This window comes from Rhinoderma darwinii, chromosome 11 (assembly GCF_050947455.1).
Source record: "Rhinoderma darwinii isolate aRhiDar2 chromosome 11, aRhiDar2.hap1, whole genome shotgun sequence".
Lineage (NCBI taxonomy): Eukaryota > Metazoa > Chordata > Amphibia > Anura > Rhinodermatidae > Rhinoderma > Rhinoderma darwinii.
Window position 1 is genome coordinate 36,859,182 of NC_134697.1, and position 21,167 is coordinate 36,880,348.

General features: G+C 38.9%; 1 protein-coding gene across 2 annotated transcripts in view; it reads left to right on the plus strand.

Annotated features, from left to right (window-relative positions):
* The window catches only part of NEURL1 (neuralized E3 ubiquitin protein ligase 1), a 228,718-nt gene extending 214,900 nt beyond the window's left edge, over positions 1-13,818 (plus strand). For both annotated transcript variants that reach the window (XM_075841098.1, XM_075841099.1), the window contains exons 4-6: positions 3,713-4,393; positions 7,645-7,791; positions 8,795-13,818. In XM_075841098.1, the coding sequence (XP_075697213.1) occupies positions 3,713-4,393; positions 7,645-7,791; positions 8,795-9,036 (1,070 nt within the window). In that variant the 3' untranslated portion in view covers positions 9,037-13,818. The remainder of the gene's footprint in view (positions 1-3,712; positions 4,394-7,644; positions 7,792-8,794) is intronic.
* Positions 13,819-21,167: the final 7,349 nt, after the last annotated feature.

Sequence of the window (21,167 nt, forward strand, 5' to 3'; positions counted from 1 at the left end):
CTTTAACTTTGAATGATTAATTTTCACTTTAGATTATCCAACCTTTCTTTTGGCCAAGCAAAGATTGCCTCCTTCATATTCTATTAATTTGAGAGGAGCACCACGTTCTTCTGAAGGCATTAAAAGGTTATTCCCATCTCAGACATGGGATATGCCATGAATGTCTGATAGATGCAGGTCCCAGCTCTTGGACCCACACCTCTGTTGAGATCAGGGGTCCCCTGACTTCCTGCCTCACCATCAGCCGCCACATCTACGGAATGAATAGAGAGGTGGCCGCGCTCTCCTCATTTGTTTTATGGGATTTACAGCAACAAACGAGCAAGCGCGCCGTGAACATGCCATAAATGTCTGAGATGGGAATACCCACTTAATTGACAGGCCTGAAAAGCTTTTTTTTTGTTTTTTCCTCTCTGCACTTTAGCAGCCAAAACATTAGTATTTTTCCATTGCTATATGAAGCCTTTTTTTACGCAGGAGAGTTTGTATTTTTTTCCTCTGCAGTTTGTGGGTATAAATAAATCACTGTGTCATTTATGTAACTGATTTTTGCAGCGTGAATACAGAAAAAAAAGCGATTTTTGCCAATTTTTATTTTATTTTTTATACTGTTCAAGTTTCACCTTTTAATGTAATTCTTCAGGTTATTACGGTTGTGAAGATACCTAATATGCATAGTTTTTTTTTGTTTTTATGAACTGTATGGGAAATACAATATATTTTATACTAAAGAAGGACTTTTGGTGGACATTTCTGTATCATTTCGTTTTTTTAAAAAAAAAGTTTATTTCATGAAGGGATAACTATTTAGTAACTTTATTTTATTCTTATAATGTATTAGCATACTCCAGTGGGTTTATACATTACACTGTGACACTATGACACAGGCTGCGGTTAGGGCACACTATGTGTTGCTCTAACAGCAGACTTACAGAACAGACCGCTCTGGAGTCCTCCAATTGCATCATTGGGTTTCCGGTAGCACGATCGAAGAGGGGAGTTCCCTTTATCATGCCGTGGACATGAATTGCGCCGATCAAAGGGTTAAACAGCTGGGGTTGGAGGTTCCTGTATTTAGGAGGCTTCTCTAAGAACAGGAACTGTTAGTAACAGCTCCCGCTTAGAAAATCAGCGCCTAGTGGAGTGCTCATAAGCCGGCAATGACAAAAATACGTCACTGTAGACTCTGAAACTTCAGCACCCACCGTCAAAAGACAGTGGGCTTTCGGGAAGGTGTTAAGACCGATGTAATTATTTGGTAACCGACATTAAAATGTTGAATGGAAGAGGTGGTGAGGGAGAATGCACAGTCAGTCTTTTCCTCACTCCCTCCTCCTTTTCTGTACATTGGGTGGGGTTTGGGAATTTCTAAGCAGGTATCTGATGGACCAAGGATGAAACTGTGTGTTTGTGTAATATGTTACCTCTGAGCTTCAGGGGGTAGCTTGTACTACCAGAGCACATTTGGAGTTGTAGTTTCATAACAGCTGGAGAGCCATTGTTTGTGTACTCAAACCCTACACAGTCAAATAGTAATGTGTTACTTGCTACAGCCATATGTTGCTCTTACATTTTAAAACTTTGGGTAAACCTGCTTGAAAAGAACATTTGACAACAGGTTGTCCAAAAGTGGACAACCCCTTTAAATCTGTGTTCCATGCTATTATGGATGATGGATGTTGTAGTTCAGCGTCTGGACACGCTCTGTTTTTACTTGTGTTTATTTTACTGCTTAGTCATCAGTAAAAATGTGAGGTCCTCAAGTTGAAAATTTAGCAAGGTAGAGATCCCTGGGACAGAGTGAGAAGCCTGCCAGGCACCAATAAAACAGAACATTGTGAGATTTAAGATTACATTTTAGGAACATTCTTATATCCAAGCTGCAGGGCTCATGTTCAGTTCCACATTAAACAGACAACATTTAATTGAGCATGTAACATACCTGGTTCTTATCTGGACAGTGTCTTGTTATAAGAAACCTTCTACTTTCCAATTTATATTGACTGATTTGCCAGTTTTTCCAAGGTTCATAATGTAACTTTGTGTGTTTCCTGTTAGATGAATAACTTAAAAAATATATTCCTATATCAGTAATATAAACAGGGACGCTTCTAAAAACAATATACGTATAGAAACGTCCTACAATCCTTGCACTGCTAGGGTACATTCACATGTAGCGTATATGCTGCGGCCTTTCTGTTAAGACTTGGGGGCGAAAAATCGGCAGCGTATTACAGTAGCAGCAAAGTGGATGAGAGAGACTCTAAGAAATCTCATCCACGTGCTGCAGAAAAAAACCTGCACAGAATACGTTAATAAATTGATTTGCACTGCAGAATTTAAATGTGCAGCTCGTCAATTTATGCTGCAGATTCGCTGCGCTGCACATTTGTTGCATAATTTCTCCATTTAGTACAATGGGAAAGTCAAATTCTGCAACAAATGCCATTGTTTGTGGAATTTACTGCAGAAAATTCAGCAGGTTGAATTTTTTTTTATAAAGCCTATACTTAGGCCTGGGTCACATTTTGTGTTTTTCTTCTGTCGGTATACATCGGGATGAGTCCTGGCATATACCTCCAACAGAAGGCAGCGGCCTATCCCACCTTATAGGCATACAGTGGGTACATCGCCCGCACAACCCCGGGTAGAGTGCTATTTGAAGCATTATGCCTGGTGAAACATCTGACTTCAGGAGCAACAATGCCGGAGTTCCCGGCCAGAGCACTGCATGTCCTGGGGCAGCCCTTGACGTCACTATATAGACAGTGACATTGAAAGAGTGAAGATCCCAGAATCCCCGGCAACGCTCTGACTTCACTGTCACATATATGGACAGTGATGTTAGAACTTTGAGATGCCAGAATCCCCAGCCAGGTGCTCTTGTAAAAGCACCTGACATCACTGTCCATATATAAATATATATAAATAAATTACAGAGTCCCTAGCCAGGGCATTGAAAGCGATCTGGCCGGGGACTCTTAGACTCGAGAATCCTATTAAGTCACTGTGCATATATGGACAGTGATGTCAGGGGCTTCCCCAAGGCTGGAATCTCTGAGCCGAGCGCTACATGATGCTCTTCCCAAGGACTTCGGCACTAGGTATACGTTTAACATATACCCCTGACAGATGCTATACAGTGGCATCCATCACACATAGGATCCCATGTTAAAAATAACGTATACCGAGCGGCATACTTTTTTTTTGAGTAGCATAGTCTACTGTGTTATTCCATCCTACAAAAAAAATGGTATACTGACGTTACCCAGCCAGACGGAGGCCAATAGGACACTTTTTTAGAATCTGTCGGACTAATGGAGCCTTATTAGAGTGTAAGTCGCAAGCTTTCCCGACGTACTGCTAAAGGTAGGGCTAAACCGTGATGTGAGTCAGGCCTCATCTCTTGTGGTGCTGCCACAGCAGTCCGTCCCAAAACTTTCCAGGTTGCAGAATTTCATTTGGCTGCCTCCTCTGCTGGTGTCTGCACAATGCATATTCTAATATGGGGAATTATGGGAGATTACTTGTTTACAACACAAACTGATCTCTAAAATATATCACAAGAACATACTCATTCGATCTACACTTGAAAATACAATGATATGTAGTACTTATATCTGTGTTTGCCCGCAGATGGATACAACTCAATATATAGCCTGCATTTATGGCAAATACATTTGCTAATTCCGATTTTTTTTTGTACCTACAGATAGTGAGATCATCCCACCTGACTCTGTAAGGCCAAGATCTTTCACCGCCATCCCCCGCCCATCCCTACGAAGAGAAACAGAAGACACTCGCCTGTCTGTCAGCTTGTGTGACCTGAATTTGCAGGAAGAAAACTTTCAGTCTATGACCGCAATGTGTCCTATTCCACAGAACTCTCTAAACTCACAGCATTCCCATTTACTTCCATCACAGTTGGAGAGTGATCTCCGGTTTCATCAGCTCCGAGGTGCCCATATCAAGACTTTAGATGACCAAACTGTGGCCAGGCTGGAGCATGCCCGAGAAGAACGAACTTTAGTGTTCACCAATAGATCACTGAGAATAAATGAGACCATCTTTGTCAAGATAAACAAATCAAATTCTTCAAGATCGGGTAGTCTGTCTTATGGTGTAACATCTTGTGATCCCAGCACATTGAGACCAAGTGACCTTCCGTATAATCCCGAGTCACTGGTTGACAGAAAGGAGTTCTGGGCTGTCTGTCGAGTGCTGGTTCCTCTTCAGAGTGGGGACATCTTAGGGTTTGTGATAAACACAGAAGGTGAACTCCATTTGAGTCATAATGGTGTCAGTACTGGAATGCAAGTCTGTGTGGACTGTTCACAGCCATTGTGGATGTTTTTTGGTCTACATGGAGCCATCATGCAGATACGCATATTGGGTAAGAGCTTTATTTTCAAACTTTTTAAATCAAAACATAAAACAGGGAGCTGCAGTGGCACCCTATCTATGGGGGATGAGTGAGCGGCTTCTCTCTTTAGGCAGGGGGGGGTGCTATCTACATGGAGGGGTGCCAGCTATATGACTGAAGTCCCGAGTCAGAGAACTTGCGATGCTCTAGCCAGGGATTCAATTGTTGAAAGCCCAACATCGCTGTACTTCTATTAACAGTAATTGCAAGGGCTTCCCTGGGCTCAGCACTCAATGTAGCGCTGTGTGCGGGGAGTCCTCGGCCAGGATCAGTTTTTACCGGCCGTTACAAGGATTGTTTCCTAAAAAATGGCCGGTAAAAACTGATCCATTGACTTCTATGGGAGCCGCTTGGCCGTGAAAACGGCTAAAAATAGGACATGTCCTATTTTTTGACAGCCAATATCCACCTGCCATTAAAAATCGGCCATGTGAATACACTAATAGAACTTCATCGTTCTGAAAACAGCCGTGTGACGAATGGTAAACATTAACTTTTGCTATCGGGCCTTATAATTTATGTTTACACCCCCAAATGGGGCCAGCAGCAAGTGCTAAAAGTCAGTTACCCAATGGGAACAAAAGGGGGTATACATCAGACAAGCAAAGACATTTTGCAGTTACTGTGAATATGGGAAAAGGTTGCCTAAAAGTGGACCATTACTTAAGATCTGTGTAGTCATTAGTAATAATGAGATAATATGTCAGTAATTAAAGACAAAACTCTGACATTTGACAACGAGCAGTATTTAGTAGTATGTGAGATCTCTGTAGCATCACTTTTATAATACAGTTGCCATCCTATATTTTATTTAGAGTTTCTATCAAAAACATTAGTTTTATGGGCTTTTATTAAAGCTGATACACACATTACTGCAAGGCCAAAAACGATGCTACCCAGAAAAACAGAGCCCAAGAACTGATCTTGGGCAACCTAAGTGGTACCTGTAGGTTGTAGCCTTTCCTTGACACCTTTAACCAATATCAAGGACAAAATTTTGTTATAACGGCCACAGTGGCATCTGGCTGCGATATATATATATATATATATATATATATATATATATAGTCAGGGTCAAGAGGATTTACACCAGCAATGACAAGCCTGATACATGTTCAAGCATGGGAACATACTTGTCATGGTCCATGAGGGAGAACTAGTAGTTATTTCCATGTATAACCCTTTTTCACAATTGATTCTAAAGATATGGCGGACACTGTCTGTGTAGTCATCTCTAATATAATCCATCTGTTCTGGATGTGTTTTCATTGGACCAGTTGCCTCTGGGGATTACTCACAAGCAGCTTTTTCACAAGAACTGTAACCTTAATAACCTGGCCATTTTGCGCGTTAATTACCAAGGATTATTTTTTGTTTTTCGTCGTAACTTTTTTTTTATTCCGTCGACATAGCTGTATAAGGGCTTATTTTTTGCGGGACGAGTTGTATTTTGTATTTGCACCATTTTTAGATGCTTATAATATATCGATTAACTTTTATTAACTTTGTTTTAGGAGAGAATTGAAAATAAGCAGCTATTCCAGCATTGATTTTCACGTTATAAATTTACGCCGTTTACTATGCAGCGTAAATAACATGTTAACTTTATTCTATGGGTCGGCACGATTAAGGGGATACCAAATATGTAAAGGTTTAATATGTTTTCCGACGTTTGCACAATAAAAAGCCTTTTAGAAAAAAATTACTTGTTTTTGCATCGCCGTATTCCAAGAGACGTCATTTTTTTATTTTTCCGTCAATGTGGCCGTATGTGGGCTTGATTTTTGCAGGCCAAGGTGTCGTTTTCATTAGTACTATTTTGGGGTACATAGGACTTATAGATTCACTTTTATTTATTTTTTTATGGGGGGAAATGGGAGAATGTTTTTTGCTTTTTTTCTGGACGCTGTTCATCCGGCGGTTTAATTAATGTGTTCATTTTATTGTTCAAGTCGTTATGATCGCGGGGATACCATATATGTGTATGTGTTATTTGTTTTAACACTTTTACTAAATAAAACCACATATGGGGCAAAAAAAGTTTTATTTTATTTTGACTGTACATTTTTTTTTCACTAACTTTATTCAACTGCTTTAAAAAAAAATTTTTGTCCCATCAGGGGACTTCACTATGTGATCTGCTGATCGCATATATAATGCTTTGGTATACTTAGTGTATCAAAGCATTATTGCCTGTCAGTGTAAAACTGACAGGCAATCTATTAGGCCATGCCGGGTCTTTGTTAGGCCTCCAGCTGCCATGGAAACCCGATAGCGACCCTCTGTTAAACACATTAGATGTCGCTGTCGCTATTGACAGCGGCATTTAATGGGTTAAAATGGTGGAATCGGAGCACGCTTCGATTCCGGCAGTTGCGGCAGGAGCCAGGCTGTGTATAACAGCCGTGCTCCTGACGCTGATCGCGTGTGTACACTGTCAGTACCCACGCGATCAGAGGACAGATATATCCATCCTCCTGCGCAAACTAGCAACTGCAGAGGACGGCTATATCCGTCCTTCGGCGTTAAGAGGTTAAACGGAACCTGTCCCCAGCATTTCACCTATTGAACTTTATTTATCCCTCACTGGCTGCTGCTATAAAAAGGTAATTGCCGTTGTCCCCTCTCCTAAACTCCTCCAAATGTAAATAACGGTTTGCAAACATTTTGCGCCTTTTATCGTAATAATCCGGTGTCCCTTTGTGCGCACACACCAGAAGAGGACATCAATGTACAAGCGCAGGATTTTGTGTGCTGGGGGATGGCGTGGAGCTATCAAAAGTAAGGAGGCGGCGTAAACCCGGAAAGACTTGAGGAATGAAGATATGACTCTTTTCAAATGAAGTTTTGACTTTTCAAATGAAGATATGACTCTTTTCTGCTCATTCACATACGGTGCGGGAACACTAAAAACTGAATACTAAAGGTACAGAGCCGACTAAGAAGACAATTATAGGTTATATAGAAATAATTTTTCACCCACTACCACCAGGTATTGCTGGTTTAATAGGTGAAATGCTGGTGACAGGTTCCCTTTAACACTCAGCCACTGGAAACACCATTGCTGTAGGCTCTTGGGGCAATGTAGAGCTTCAATAAATTATCATATTAATTGTACATTAATCTCAAAATGTGACTTAGCTATGGTACTATATTAATGTATACCCCGTTTTTGAAAAATGAAAAGTATTAAATAATAATTGTACTGCCTTCCATTTTAGGGTCCACACTATCAACTGATCTCAGAGAACCATCAACTCCAAGTTCTCCTACATCAGTACCAAACAGCCCTACAGCTCTGTGCAGTGGCAGCTCTGATCCTGTATTCAACACGAGTGGTCCAGGACCCCTATGTAACTCTATAAGTGGTGAGTGATTAGAGAGATAGATAGATAGATAGATAGATAGATAGATAGATAGATAGATAGATAGATAGATAGATAGATAGATAGATAGATAGATAGATAGATAGATAGATAGATAGATAGATAGATAGATTGATAGATAGATGATAGATAGATAGATACAATAAAGTCAACACTTATAGCTGGTGTCAAGCATTTTGCAAAGAATATTTACATTATATGGAACTATATTACACACTAGTCTTTGAATTCTGTAATATCCTATTTCCTCAGTGAAAATACATATGTGTTGGCCATTCACACAACAGCCTTAGATTATCAGGTAACCAAATGATCCCACTGTATATATGTCCTTACTTAGATTTAATAGAGAGCAATCTTTGCCTTCTTGGATAAAATTTAAATTCAAGCTCATATAGGTAAAGGTGGTTTTACACAGTCAGATTTCCTGGCCGGTAGCACGTTAATCGGTGCTCGGTAAGCTCCATTTACATGGAGCAATGGTCAGAACATATGGGGGAAAATTATCGTTAATATGATAATTCATCCGCATACATTTGCATCTTGTCGGCAGACCATTTCTCTTGCCACATAAAAGTTGAGATCAGCAGGCGAATGAGCATTTGCTCGTTCATCGGCTGTTTTCTGCCCTGTTTGCACAGGGCAACGATCGGGAACAAGCTTTCATATGAGTGCTAGTTCGCTTGATCATTGGCCTGTGGCCTTTAATGTTTTCCTTCTTCCTCCTGCTGGGAAATTTTTATTATAATAAATTAAATGTTTTGATGTAATCGTTCACCAGTTTACTTTTATTTCTTATGTCATAGTTTAGATATAACAAACTCCACCCCTGTAAGAGGGTAATAGATGAGTTTCTCTCTGTCGTCTAACTGCTTCCAAAAATTCTGACCTAATTGCACTCATTCTGCAGTGTTAACTAATTTACCTGATACAAGAGACTAAAATGGTAACTTCTATACTATTTCTCTACAAAATTCCCATACAGGTACAGCTCCAAATTCCCCAGTGAGCATGCCCGAGTCACCGATCTCACCATCCGTCTCAGGATCCTGGAGCGATGAGTGTACCATCTGTTATGAGAACCTGGTGGACACAGTCATCTACTCCTGTGGACATATGTGTCTGTGCTACACATGTGGCTTGAAACTCAAGAAGATGAACAATGCCTGTTGTCCTATCTGCAGACGTATCATCAAAGACATCATTAAGACCTATCGCAGCAGTTAGGGCAAAGAGGAAGCGGTTTTCATCCAAGGCAAATATTTACAATTTTTTAAGATAATCTTGAAGAATTTAGAGGCACTTAAATCTGACAGTGTCCTTATCGGTTCAACTCTAAAGTCAGCGATTCTGGAAAACAAGATATCAGGGAAGCATAGTCTTGTGATCATCCATCATTCTTTTGAAAACTTTGTATAGAGGTTTGATATGGATCACTGGAGCTTTTGGATTTTTTAATAAGTAGATCTGGGAATCTTATCAAAAGAAGTTGCCGATCCTGTTGGAGGCCAATTATGATCATCAAGATTAATAAGCAATAGTTGCTAAGAACACCAGACTTTCTCCAAGCTGGTCAGAAGAGACATTGACCTTTTCATGGTGTGTAGGTTTAGATCTCTGAAACTTTGTGTTGCAATTTCCACCTAGAAATGTTTTTGAGCCATAGTGGGTTTACCAATGTTTTTTAGGTCAAAATAAATTGTAACAGATACATATTTAGATAAAACATGTGATAGCTTTGTTCCAATACAACGTGTGTTGTGCTGCTCATGTAACTTGTATTAGCCTAATTTCCTAAACAATAGTAGATGAACATATGGATAATCGTGACTAACAAATATATGTTGTGCCCCACTCCACCAAGTTACTTATCTTCCTAGTCCCTGAAGTGCTGATGGAATCTTTTTCCTAGTATAAAATACACTTGAGAACCGATTAAACATGAACTAGAAATCAGAAAAACATAAGGTGCTTTTGCAAATATGACAATGACCAAAATAAATTTAATTATTAATTGTTTTAATTGCTGTATTAGGATGATGTATGGAACTTTTAATAATTGTTTTCTTATTTCTGATGTCCGACCTGAACACACTTTTTTCAGTCTAATCTTTTTGGGTTTCTTTTTGTATTTCAGTATAGGCATAATCACGTGACAAAAATACAGGATATAGTTAATAATTTATGGGCCATATATATGCTGGTCCAAGAACCGTTGATCTGTGGTTATGAAATTGTAATATTTGCCAATTGTCTTGGCTAAGTAAATAAGCTCAAATGTTGAGCAGCTCTCAAGGGCAAATTTAAAAAAAAAAAAGTTTCTCTCAATGTCCTAAGCAAATGTCCATTACATGCAGAAAACGTAGATAAAGCAGTCAAAGTGCTTAATTATTAGGAGCTAGAGCCAACCTTTAAGTAAATTTTCTGGAAAATTTTAGGGAAACCTAATAAATGTGGAATAAGGTTTTGCTGGAAAGAATGTCTGTTTTGAAGACCAAGGAAAATGCATGTGGCCTATTGGAACATATTTACTAAGACTTGTGCACTGTTCAATTAGTGCATTAGTGAGAGATTTATTAATCGATTTCCGCCAGCTTTCTCTCAGAAAAATATATTCAAATTTGGCTGCACACCTTTTTGCACAAAACAGTGCACCTTTATTCACTCGTCACTTTTCTTTTCAAAGTGGGTGGGGTTTAGCAGGATGGGGTGGAGCCACCCACAGCCTGACAGATTTACTAGAATTACAGCAGAAATCGGCGCCAGCTCATAGCTGGTGTAGATTTCCGTTTGTGGCGCATAGACAGCCTAAGATCCGCCAAAATCTGTTAAGCGGCATATGCCTCTTTATAAATTTAGCGCATCTTATTCCAGCATTTTTCTGTTTTATGACTGGCATATAAAATTCCAGTCTTAGTATTCTGGCGTAGCGAGATGTGCCATATTCCTTAAAGGGTAACTAAACGTTCAACAAACTTCTGACATGTCATAGTGACATGTCAGAAGTTTTGATCACTGTGGGTCTGAGCAAGGTCTCCCCCACCGATCGCTAAAACCAAGCTGCAGAAGCGCTCATGTGAGAGCAGAGCCGCTTTGTTTCTGTTTGGCTTTTCTCGGAAAGCCAATGAAGCGGTGTACCATCTCATAGACTTTCTATTGAGTCCGTACACCAACTGTTTGGCTTTCCGAGAAAAAGCCGAACAGAAAGCAAGCAGCTGAGCGCTATTGCCGCTTTGTTTTAGCGATCGATGAGGGTCTCAGTGCTCAGACCCCCAGCAATCAAAACTTCTGACATGTGACTATGACATGTCATAAGTTTGTTTAACGTTTAGTTACCCTTTAACATTCTAGTTTCACCTTGCATTGTTTTCTGACATTTCTTAAAAGAATAAAGGGGTGTAAATTTATCTCAGCACATTTATAGCACTGAATTTGACTGTGAAGCGCCATTCACTTTTTTAAAAAAAAGTGGCCTCATAAATATGGCTCTTCGCTGTACACCATATTTTTCAATGCATTTATGTCATAAAACTGCCATAATTGCATTGATAAAGCCCTCCAATTGTTCCAGCTCTTTTATTCCTTGCTTTCATGTAGTTACGTTCACATGCAAGGTTCAGCTGTGTCTCCCGGTTTCAAAAATGGTAGAAGGAAAGGAGCCATATCTAAATAAATTTAAAAAGTAAAAAGATAGATAATTTTTTTACACTATAATTTTGATGTCACTTTTTGTGATTTTTTTTAATATTAAATAACTAAAGTTATAATAGTTGCATGCAAAACATAGGAATATTTGAGGTTAATACAGCAAAACAACATAACTGATAATCCCATTCAACAAGCTGTTGTCTTGAATTTTTCTTTTCAAAAATAATCTTTGAATTTTAATTTGTGGGTTTATTTGTTCTCTAAGGAGGACCTTCTGCCAATAGCCGTGAGCAGAGTATCTACAGTAATGCATTGTATGCCTGCTTTCATCACAGAATGCTGTTAAGCAAAGGCTTTATTTAACCCCAGACATCACATACAATTATTTTCAGAAATTCATTCAGAGAACCAAAATATAAATATTATATTTCAATTCAGTTCAAAGCAATCCAAATATTGAGGCCAAACACAAGCTGAACCCAACCAAACCCAATCTCCCTAACCTTAAATCCCCTAACATTTCTTATCAAACTGTCTTGAAGAGAAGATCTTGTTTTAGTAGTCGTTGGTTTCAAGAGACAATCGCCTCCATTGTATTTAATCTTTTCAATCTTTACTACTGAAGATACTTGTAATATCAAGAATGCATTTGAATTTATTTTTTTTGAGGTTTCCAAGAATTGCCTGATTTGCGCCTGGAGTATTATGTACTGGGGAATAAGCCAGAACCTGATGACGCCTTCAACTAGGTTCATCCTAAAATAAAGGACTTTATATTAAAAGGGTTATCCAGAATTGGAAGAAAGGGTCTGCTGTTTTCCATAAACAGCGCCACTCTTGCCAATGGGCAGTGTCTGGTATTACAGCTCATTCAATTTGAGTCATACTGTTTAAAAACTTTGGCAAAATATACACTGAATAAGTTGTATTGGAATTATAAACTCATTAGTGGCTCATAGATATTGGCCACCATGGACCCCATTGACCATTACAGGTAGATATTTTACTTTAGGGTTATATATTTTGTCTTAGTTGCCATACAGTTTTGCTTATCATGTTTGTTAATGCTGTGAGGGGAAATACAAATTTCACATGCTATGTCCTCACAAATAGAGCATGCCTCATGAGTTATGTGATAAACAGAATTAATTATCCTACTGCCTATGGAAGAGATCTTCAACCTGTAGCTTTTGAGCGATTGTGAAACTACAACTCCCGGCTTACTGGAAGTTGTCATTTTACATCATTTGTACACCCAACTGTATGTATAGTACCAGCAATGAGGGTATAACTTTATGTATAACAGTAGGATCTTAACCTTTTAGGGTGAAACACTCCATCCCATCCCTCTTTCATCAGACTGCTAAAGCAGTCTGACCTGCCTATATGGTAGGTCTTTACTTTTACACACTGATATGTGCTGGACAATATCAGAATAATAGGTTTCTCAGGTGGCTAGGAAACATAATTATCTGCATACCAGAAGATCTGATATATACTAATAGAGGAACGACTCTCTTTTTCAAACGTCGTTAAAAAAAAAACCATCACCATTATCATTAGGAATCTGCCTAACTAAGGAACTAATAATATAAGATGGGCTGGATGATCTAATAAAAGCGTGGCTAAGGGGCCTTGCAGATATAAACAGTACATGAGAAATTACTGATAAATTATGTTGCCGAACACTGGTCACTCAGGAATACTTGACCGTTCCAGTAAAAATTTCAAAGCCATTTTGAACGTTAGAAAACCCATAGGGATTTGCAGTTTAACACATTGAGTACTGTCATGGCAATAATACGTTATTAATCAAATAACTTTTCCAATCTGAGTTTCTTAGCTGTTCAGTGTCTTATACTGTAAATTATAGATGGCATGGTATAACTATGGTATACAGGTAGCTTATTTCAAAAACTGTTCCAATATACCTAAGAGTTTGGACTGGTAATTTTCCATAACCAAAAGCACTGGGGAACAGAACATAGGGCTTAGTGGCTACAAGATGCACTCAAAACTATACACCTGGAACTAGTGACATTGATACTGTGTCACATTGATCTCAGTATTTGCAAGTGACATCACTTAGGCAAATGATGAATTACGTCACCAATGTCAAGTGACATAATTATTGACATTAGATATAAGTGACATCATCACACCTGTGCCTTAATGATGTCACTTCAAATTTGTGATTTATTAAAGGCACAGTATCAGTGGAGTTACTAATGACATCATTGATGCAACACCTCAGTGATAATGTTGGTAACTACTGTAATGTTCCACACAGGTGAATTGCCGGTGCCTATAACGTGGAAACAGGCAGTAAACTTTGGCATTCACAACACAACATTGTACAACGCTGCAGATTAGGAGATAACAATGCTGTTTAATTATTGGCCGAATTCTTTTTTGGCTCTTATTTGTGTTCATAGAATCATGATAGAAGAAAAGGAATAAGAGGTTCATAAGGTCTGCCCATTTTTGTGTTTTGTTTATATTTATGTTGTGTTTTTTTCCCCTTTTTGTTTCTTAAATCATCTGTGTCCTACTATGGATATATATGATATCTTCAATTATTATTTGATTTTTTATTTCCATCCATGTTTGGTGTAATTTTTCTTATTTGCACAATCCTCAAATATGTCCTTAGTATCGTTCTGGACATTTTAATATCAATTTTTTACTTTTTAAGACAAGCCATTAGTTGGGCAAACCAGGGACCAGTGTAAGTTTCACATATTAAAGGGGTTCTGTGGGTTTGTAAAAAATAAAAAATAATTATTTGAAATGAACACATTTCTTGCAGTAATTTGGTCCTTGAGAGCAGGGGGCTTCATGCACATGGAGGCTGTAAGGAGGCACAGGGAGTCCCTGCAGCTTCGTACTATGGATCTACAGGCACTTCATGTGCTCTTTGTATGATGCTAGGAGAGAATATGGCACAATTCTTATTCATGCAGAGGTACAGAAGGGCCCCATAGAAGTCTATGGGAAGTGTATTTCAGGTCTGTACAGCTCAGAGGTTCTACGGTGCCATACTTAACTCATTTGCATAAGGGAAACGTATAAATTTATATTATAATTTTAATCTATTAAACCAGAGAACCTTTTTAATATAGATTCACTTGTGTCTGTACCAGATAGGAGATTACTATAACATACTACTTAGAGGTTGGTGTTCTGGTTAAGTGATTCGGTTGAGTGAACATTACCTCCTTTTGTTTTGTAAATTTTCTGACTTATCAGTAGTCGTGACGTATTTCAGGAGATTTATTGATTGTTAATACAGTTTTAGTCAAATTCATCTCACTGTAAACATGGTTACATATCTGCGGACATATCTATGACAATGTTGCGTAGCAAGGCTCTATAAACTAGTAACATCTCTGACGCATGTTTCATTGTCATGTTAGGAACCACATGAAATGCCACAAGATAATGCAAAATATACTTACCGGACAATGTCCCTTTTTCATATGATCTTTAACCTCAGTCCATTTATTCTCTCTCTTGGTAATGCAGAAAATTTTTTTTTTATACATAAATGAATAAAAATAAATACAATTGAAATTCCAGTCAGATATGATTTTTCAGGATTATCACTTTATGGACTTGAAAAATGACAATCACTCAGTTGTCACTTACCTTTCCCCTTTCCTGCCACACATTTAAGAAGCTTTGATCCTCCTAAGACTTCTTTGATTCACTGGGCACCTATGCAGGGGACAAATTTCACTCTGCCACATCTGTATCTGAACAGCTGATTGCTTAATGCATATGCCCATCTTCAAACACCAGTTTACATATAGATATATGCTACATATCTTATTGACAATCTTTGCAAATACATTGCATTAATTCTCTTGTACGGATACTGAGCTACAGCCTGTATTATAATTGGGAGATGCATTTACAATCTCGCAAGCTTCAGAGCTGAAATCTCCCAGCATTTAATATCGGCACTGGTGAATTGCTTTCTGGCAATTGTAGTATACATACATATATATATATATATATATATATATGCACACACCTATACATCCACATACATACAGAACACTTAACATTCATGTCATGTGGGAAACATAAAAGCTTCCAGAATGCAGTGCAGAACAACCCAGTGCAGTACGGGAGCTCAGATAACTGTCAGGGGGGATCTGTCTACAACCTTGTTCACCATTTCCAATAGCAACTTACAGAAAGCCAAAGGAAAAGCCCAGAATCAGTACAAAGTAGATAAAACAATATACTTAGCCTTATAAATGTAGTGATTATATATCATAAATATAAGTAAAATGGTGTTTAAAAGGTGAACATGTTTTACTTCTTATTTCAGGCAAAATGTATAAACCGGCAGATATTACATTCAGCAGTATTCTGCCATATACATCATTAACCTTCTATACCCTATAGCATGGCTAAAGTTGGCAGAGCCTCCCACTCTCCTGCTACAGTCTGTTGAAATCGATTGACTACTTGGTTTGCCTATTCAATGTGAGGTTTCCTTGAATTAAGGAAACTATTGCCTTTAATATGTTGCCTCCTTAGTGTCCGTATTCACAGGAAAATAGGATAAGTGAATGCTTACACAGACTGCGGTTGCCGAGGAGCAGGAGCATATCCCGCGGCTCTATGAATACAACAGGGAAGGAATGTTAGTAAGGTATGGTGCAGATCTACATCTGTAACCAGATGAAAAGGTTGTATACAATATAATGAAAAACATCCAGAAAAACTTTAAAGCTGTAGGAAAATATTTTAATTGCTAGTGTAAGGAATTCGGTGATATTGCTGCTTCTCATATCCCTATGTTATTACCAATCACTTCCAGAGTTGACTCAGTTTAATTATCAGCCATGCGCATTCTCACATCTGGGTCCACTTGTACTCTAGCATTTCATTAATACAGAGCTCAGTAATCACATACGGGCAAAAAAATTGAAAAAAAGCGAGCTCAATGAAAACAAGGCTTTATGGCTCCTGCCAGGGGTTTATTTTCACAGGGTGATGTATTGAAATGTACATTAAACCAACATGTGACTTTTTAATGGAACGTTATTATGGAGCGGCATCATTAATGAAATCCAGTACAGTTTGGTCAATGACCTAATCCTTGGAGCGATCATTAATCTGTAAGGGACGGTAGAGGAAATTATGAGTCTATATAAATGGGCTCTTGCCCGGATGCTTTAAATGAACGATAACACATCCGAATATTTTATGTAAATACATTGCTATATTGTTTCTAGCCGTGGACCAATCTTTTGTTGCTATCCAGTGTTCGGGTGTCTTTTACTGTGTGGACTGGAGATACTTTTCTGTGATGTAATTAAGACGTACAGATTATAGCCATAATCCCAGATGCTCCCTCCAACCCTTCTTTCTGTTCCTGTTGAATAAATGTATATGAATGTCTTTTTACTTTGTTCCATCTATTTATTACTATTTTTGTGGTTTTTGTTTAAGAATTATAATTCATTGTACGGTTTTAGATGAAAATGTGATTGTGAATAAAAGTGATTTGAATAATCAATGTTTTGCATCATTTTTAGGGGGAGCTACTACTTAACATGGCGTGATTTGGGTGTGGATTTCTACTGAGACTATTCAAAACAATTGTCTCGTCTCACCACAAGAGCTGCATCCAGTAGGTTAAAATCCAGACATCGTCATTTATTATAAACAATAGGTTTGTCTTCCCCAGAAAAATATTTCTTTTGGGGTTTTAACATTAATGCCAAACATGCAATTTTTGATTGAAGTCATAGAATGATGCAGTTTAAAAAAGTATAAAATAATGCAGATACAAAAGACAGCATATTTTAAAACCCGTTAACCCCTTAATGACCACAGTAAAAGGGCGTAGCAGCTGTCATTAAGGTCGTTTTATTCCTGGGGAACATATTTTTATGACACCGTATGGGTATGTTCACACAAGACAGATACGCTGCCTGAACCCACACAGCATGTACGCCCTGTGCGGCGCAGACAATCCCGGCTGAAAAAAATGCACCAACTTGTGGAGGCCTGGGATGAGGTTTCATCCCATGTGACCGTTGCAGCCTGTGATTGGCGGCAGCGGGATGAGACGTCATCCCAGGAGGCCCGGCCTGGATAAAGAAACAGAATTCTGGGCAAGTATAAGATTTTTTTTGCTGAGTTGCGTTTTTTTTGCGACGGAATTGCTGCTTTTCCGCCACAAAAACTGCAACATCTGCTATTTGGTGCGGGTTTTAGTTCCCCATTGAATTCACCCGCAACAAATAAGCAGCAAATACAATTGACATGCTGAGGACTAAAAAAACGCACCGCAGGTCAACTTCTGAGCGTTTTTTCCGCTCAGCATTTATGCAGCATGTGGATGAGATTCAAACAGGCATCATAATCCATCACTCCATAGATTGCACATTGGGAAAGGGGGAAGCAGCCAAAGATCACCAGGAGGCCAACATGGGGCTTAGACCCCACATTGAAATAGAATTGATCCCTGCACTAAACTCAGAACACAAAAGCTGTGAGCCCCCTGGACAGCAGCTTTACCAGGACACATTTTTCACCTCATTAATAAATTTAAAAAATAAATAAATAAAAAAAAAATTAAAAAAGGGTCATCAGACTTTCAACAAAAGAAACTTTAGATCAAATTGGGGTATGTCAGTGAAGTGGCTTTGGGCTTAAGTATTTAGGCCAGGTTTGCTATGGAGTTAGCCCATATACATGGGTTCAAATTGTCCTGCATGCCTCTTGTGTGGTGGATGGTGTTCTCCTAACTCATGCAAGCTTGCTGTCTGTACTTAAAGATTACAATGTTCTTCGGACAATTTTGTCAAGCAGCTGACGCTCAACAGGGAAATGTATTTCTATTTTTAAAAAAATCCCTCACCTTGTGAACCTGCACTGGGAAAGGCTGGAGACACGAAGAGGAGATTCTGGGGATAGAACCCCCATGTTTCTGACTCCTCTAATTTATTAGCAGAGAACTTTACCAGTGCGCTACCTCTGGTGTTGGGAGCTGGCAGCAGATTCTTCCAAAGATGACATGTTCTTATTCCTGCTGGAAGTGACATTTACATTTGGACAACAAGAAAGCACAGAGATCAATCTGAGCTGGTGGTCTGGGACTTAAAGAGGCTCTGTCACCACATTATAAGTGTTCTATCTCCTACATAAGGAGATGGGCGCTATAATGTAGGTGACAGTAATGCTTTTTATTTAAAAAAACGATCTATTTTCTCAACGTTAGGAGCGATTTTGGTTTATGCTAATGAGTGTCTTAATGCCCAAGTGGGCGTGTTTTTACTTTCGACCAAGTGGGCGTTGTACAGAGGAGTGTATGACGCTGACCAATCGGCATCATGCACTCCTCTCCATTCATTTAGACAGCAGAATCGCGTTCTTACTAGAACATGATCTGCAGCCACATACACAGCGATTCTGCTTGATTAACATTAATCCAGTGTCCTAATAATGAATACACATGACCATCCAGCCTGGACGTCATGTGTATTCAGAATCCTGACACTTCTGAATCTTTTCTGTGAGATTCCAGCAACGGATACGAAATCTCGTGTAGTAATAACTTTGGAATACTTTTACCTATCCAAGAGATTCTGAGATTATTTTCTCGTGACACATTGGACTTTATGTTGGTGGTAAAATTTGATAGATACATTCAGTATTTAATTGTGAAAAACACCAAAATGTAGCGTAAAATATAACGAATTAGCATTTTCTATAAATTTAAATGTATCTGTTTGTAAGACAGATAGTGATACCACACAAAATAGTTACTAGTTCACATTTTCCATATGTCTACTTTATGTTGGCATTGTTTTTGAACATTCTTTTATTTTTCTAGGATGTTACAAGGCGTAGAACTTTAGCAGCAATTTCTCACATTTTTGAAAATTTCCAAAACCTATTTTTTTAGGAACCTGTTCAGTTCTGAAGTGGTTTAAGGGCCCTATGTATTAGAAATTCCCATATTTTAAAAACTGCAGCACCCAAAGTATTCAAAACAGCATTTAGAAAGTTTCTTAACCCTTTAGGTGTTTCACAGGAATTAAAGCAAAGTGGAGGGGGAATTTACAAATGTAATTTTTTTTGCAGAAAATCTATTTTAATCCATTTTTTTCTGTAACACAGAAGGTTTTACCAGAGAAACGCAAGTCAATATTTTATTGCCCAGATTCTGCAGTTTTTAGAAATATCCCACATGTGGCCCTAGCTCAGAAGCAAAGGAGTGACCCCATGTGTTAAACTACACCCCTCAAGGAATTTATCGAGGGGTACAGTGAGTATTTTGGACCCACAGGTTTCTTGCTGAATTTATTGGAATTGAACATTGAAGCTTAAAATTTTTTCATTTTTACAGGGGATAAAGGAGAAATAGAACCCCAACATTAGAGAATTTCTCCCAAGTACGGCAATATCCCATATGTGGTCATAAACTGCTTTTTTGGACACACGGCACGGTTAAGAAAGGCAGGAGCGTGCAGATTTTGCTGGATTGTTTTTTGGGCACTATGTCGCATTTGCGGAGCCCCTCAGGTAACCGTATAGGGGAATCCCCTTAAAAGTGACTCCATTTTGGAAATTCAATCCCTCAGGACATTCATCTAGGGGTGTAGTGAGAATTTTGAATGCACAGGTGTTTCATAGATTTTTCTAGAATTAGGCAGTGAAAAATAAATATGTCATATTTTCAAAAAATATGTAGTTTTAGCTCTGCACAATTTGTTACTCAATTTCTTCTGAGCATGGCAATACCCCAGATGTGGCCCTAAACTGCTGTTTGGGCACATGGCAGGACTCAAATTGGAAGGAGCTCCATTTGGCTTTTGGAGCCCAGATTTTGCTGGATTGTTTTTCGGGCGCCATGTCACATTAACTGAGCTACAGAGTCCCTGAGGTACAGAGTAGAGTGGAAAGCCCCGAGAAGTGACCCCATTTTGGAAACTACATCCCTTAAGGCATTTATAATTTGCCTGGACATATGACAGGGCTTCGGAGTAAAAGAGCATCATGCGCATTTGAGGCCTATTCTAATGATTTTCGCAGCATTCGTCCACAATTGTAGCGGCTCTGAGGTCAAATATGGAAACAAAACCCCAAGAAGTGACGCCCATTTTGGAAACTATACACCTTGAAGGCATTTTAAGGGTGTAGTGGGCATTTTGACCCCACGTCTTATTGTATTATAAATTAATGCGCAGTGGATGGTGCAAAGTGCAATTTTCCGCTGATATGCTGTTTTAGTTCACAATATGTTGTGCCCAGCTTGTACCACTGAAGATAAATACCTCATAAACTGTTAAGCAGGTTCTCCCTGGTATGGGAATGACATATGTGGAAGTAAATGGTTGTTTGGGCACGCTGTAGGGCTCAGTAGGGAAGGAGCGCCATCTGGATTTTGGAGCATAGATTTTGCTTGGTAGTAGTTCTGTTTGGGGCTTTACATATTTAAGAGAGATGTAAGGGGCTTGGCAAAGCAAACCTATCTGCAACGTGTTACTATTTATCCACAATATTGGGTAAGGGAAGTGTATTATATGTGGGCTGCTGGGGTTTGTGTGCCAGGGCTGCTTTTTAGTCTCAGTCCGGCCCTGGCTCCCATACTTTGTATGGGAGCTAGGGCCAAAAATGCGGGTGGCTGTCCGCGGCCGGCTGGCCCCTAATCGCGGACTGTGATTACAAGCACTGCCGTG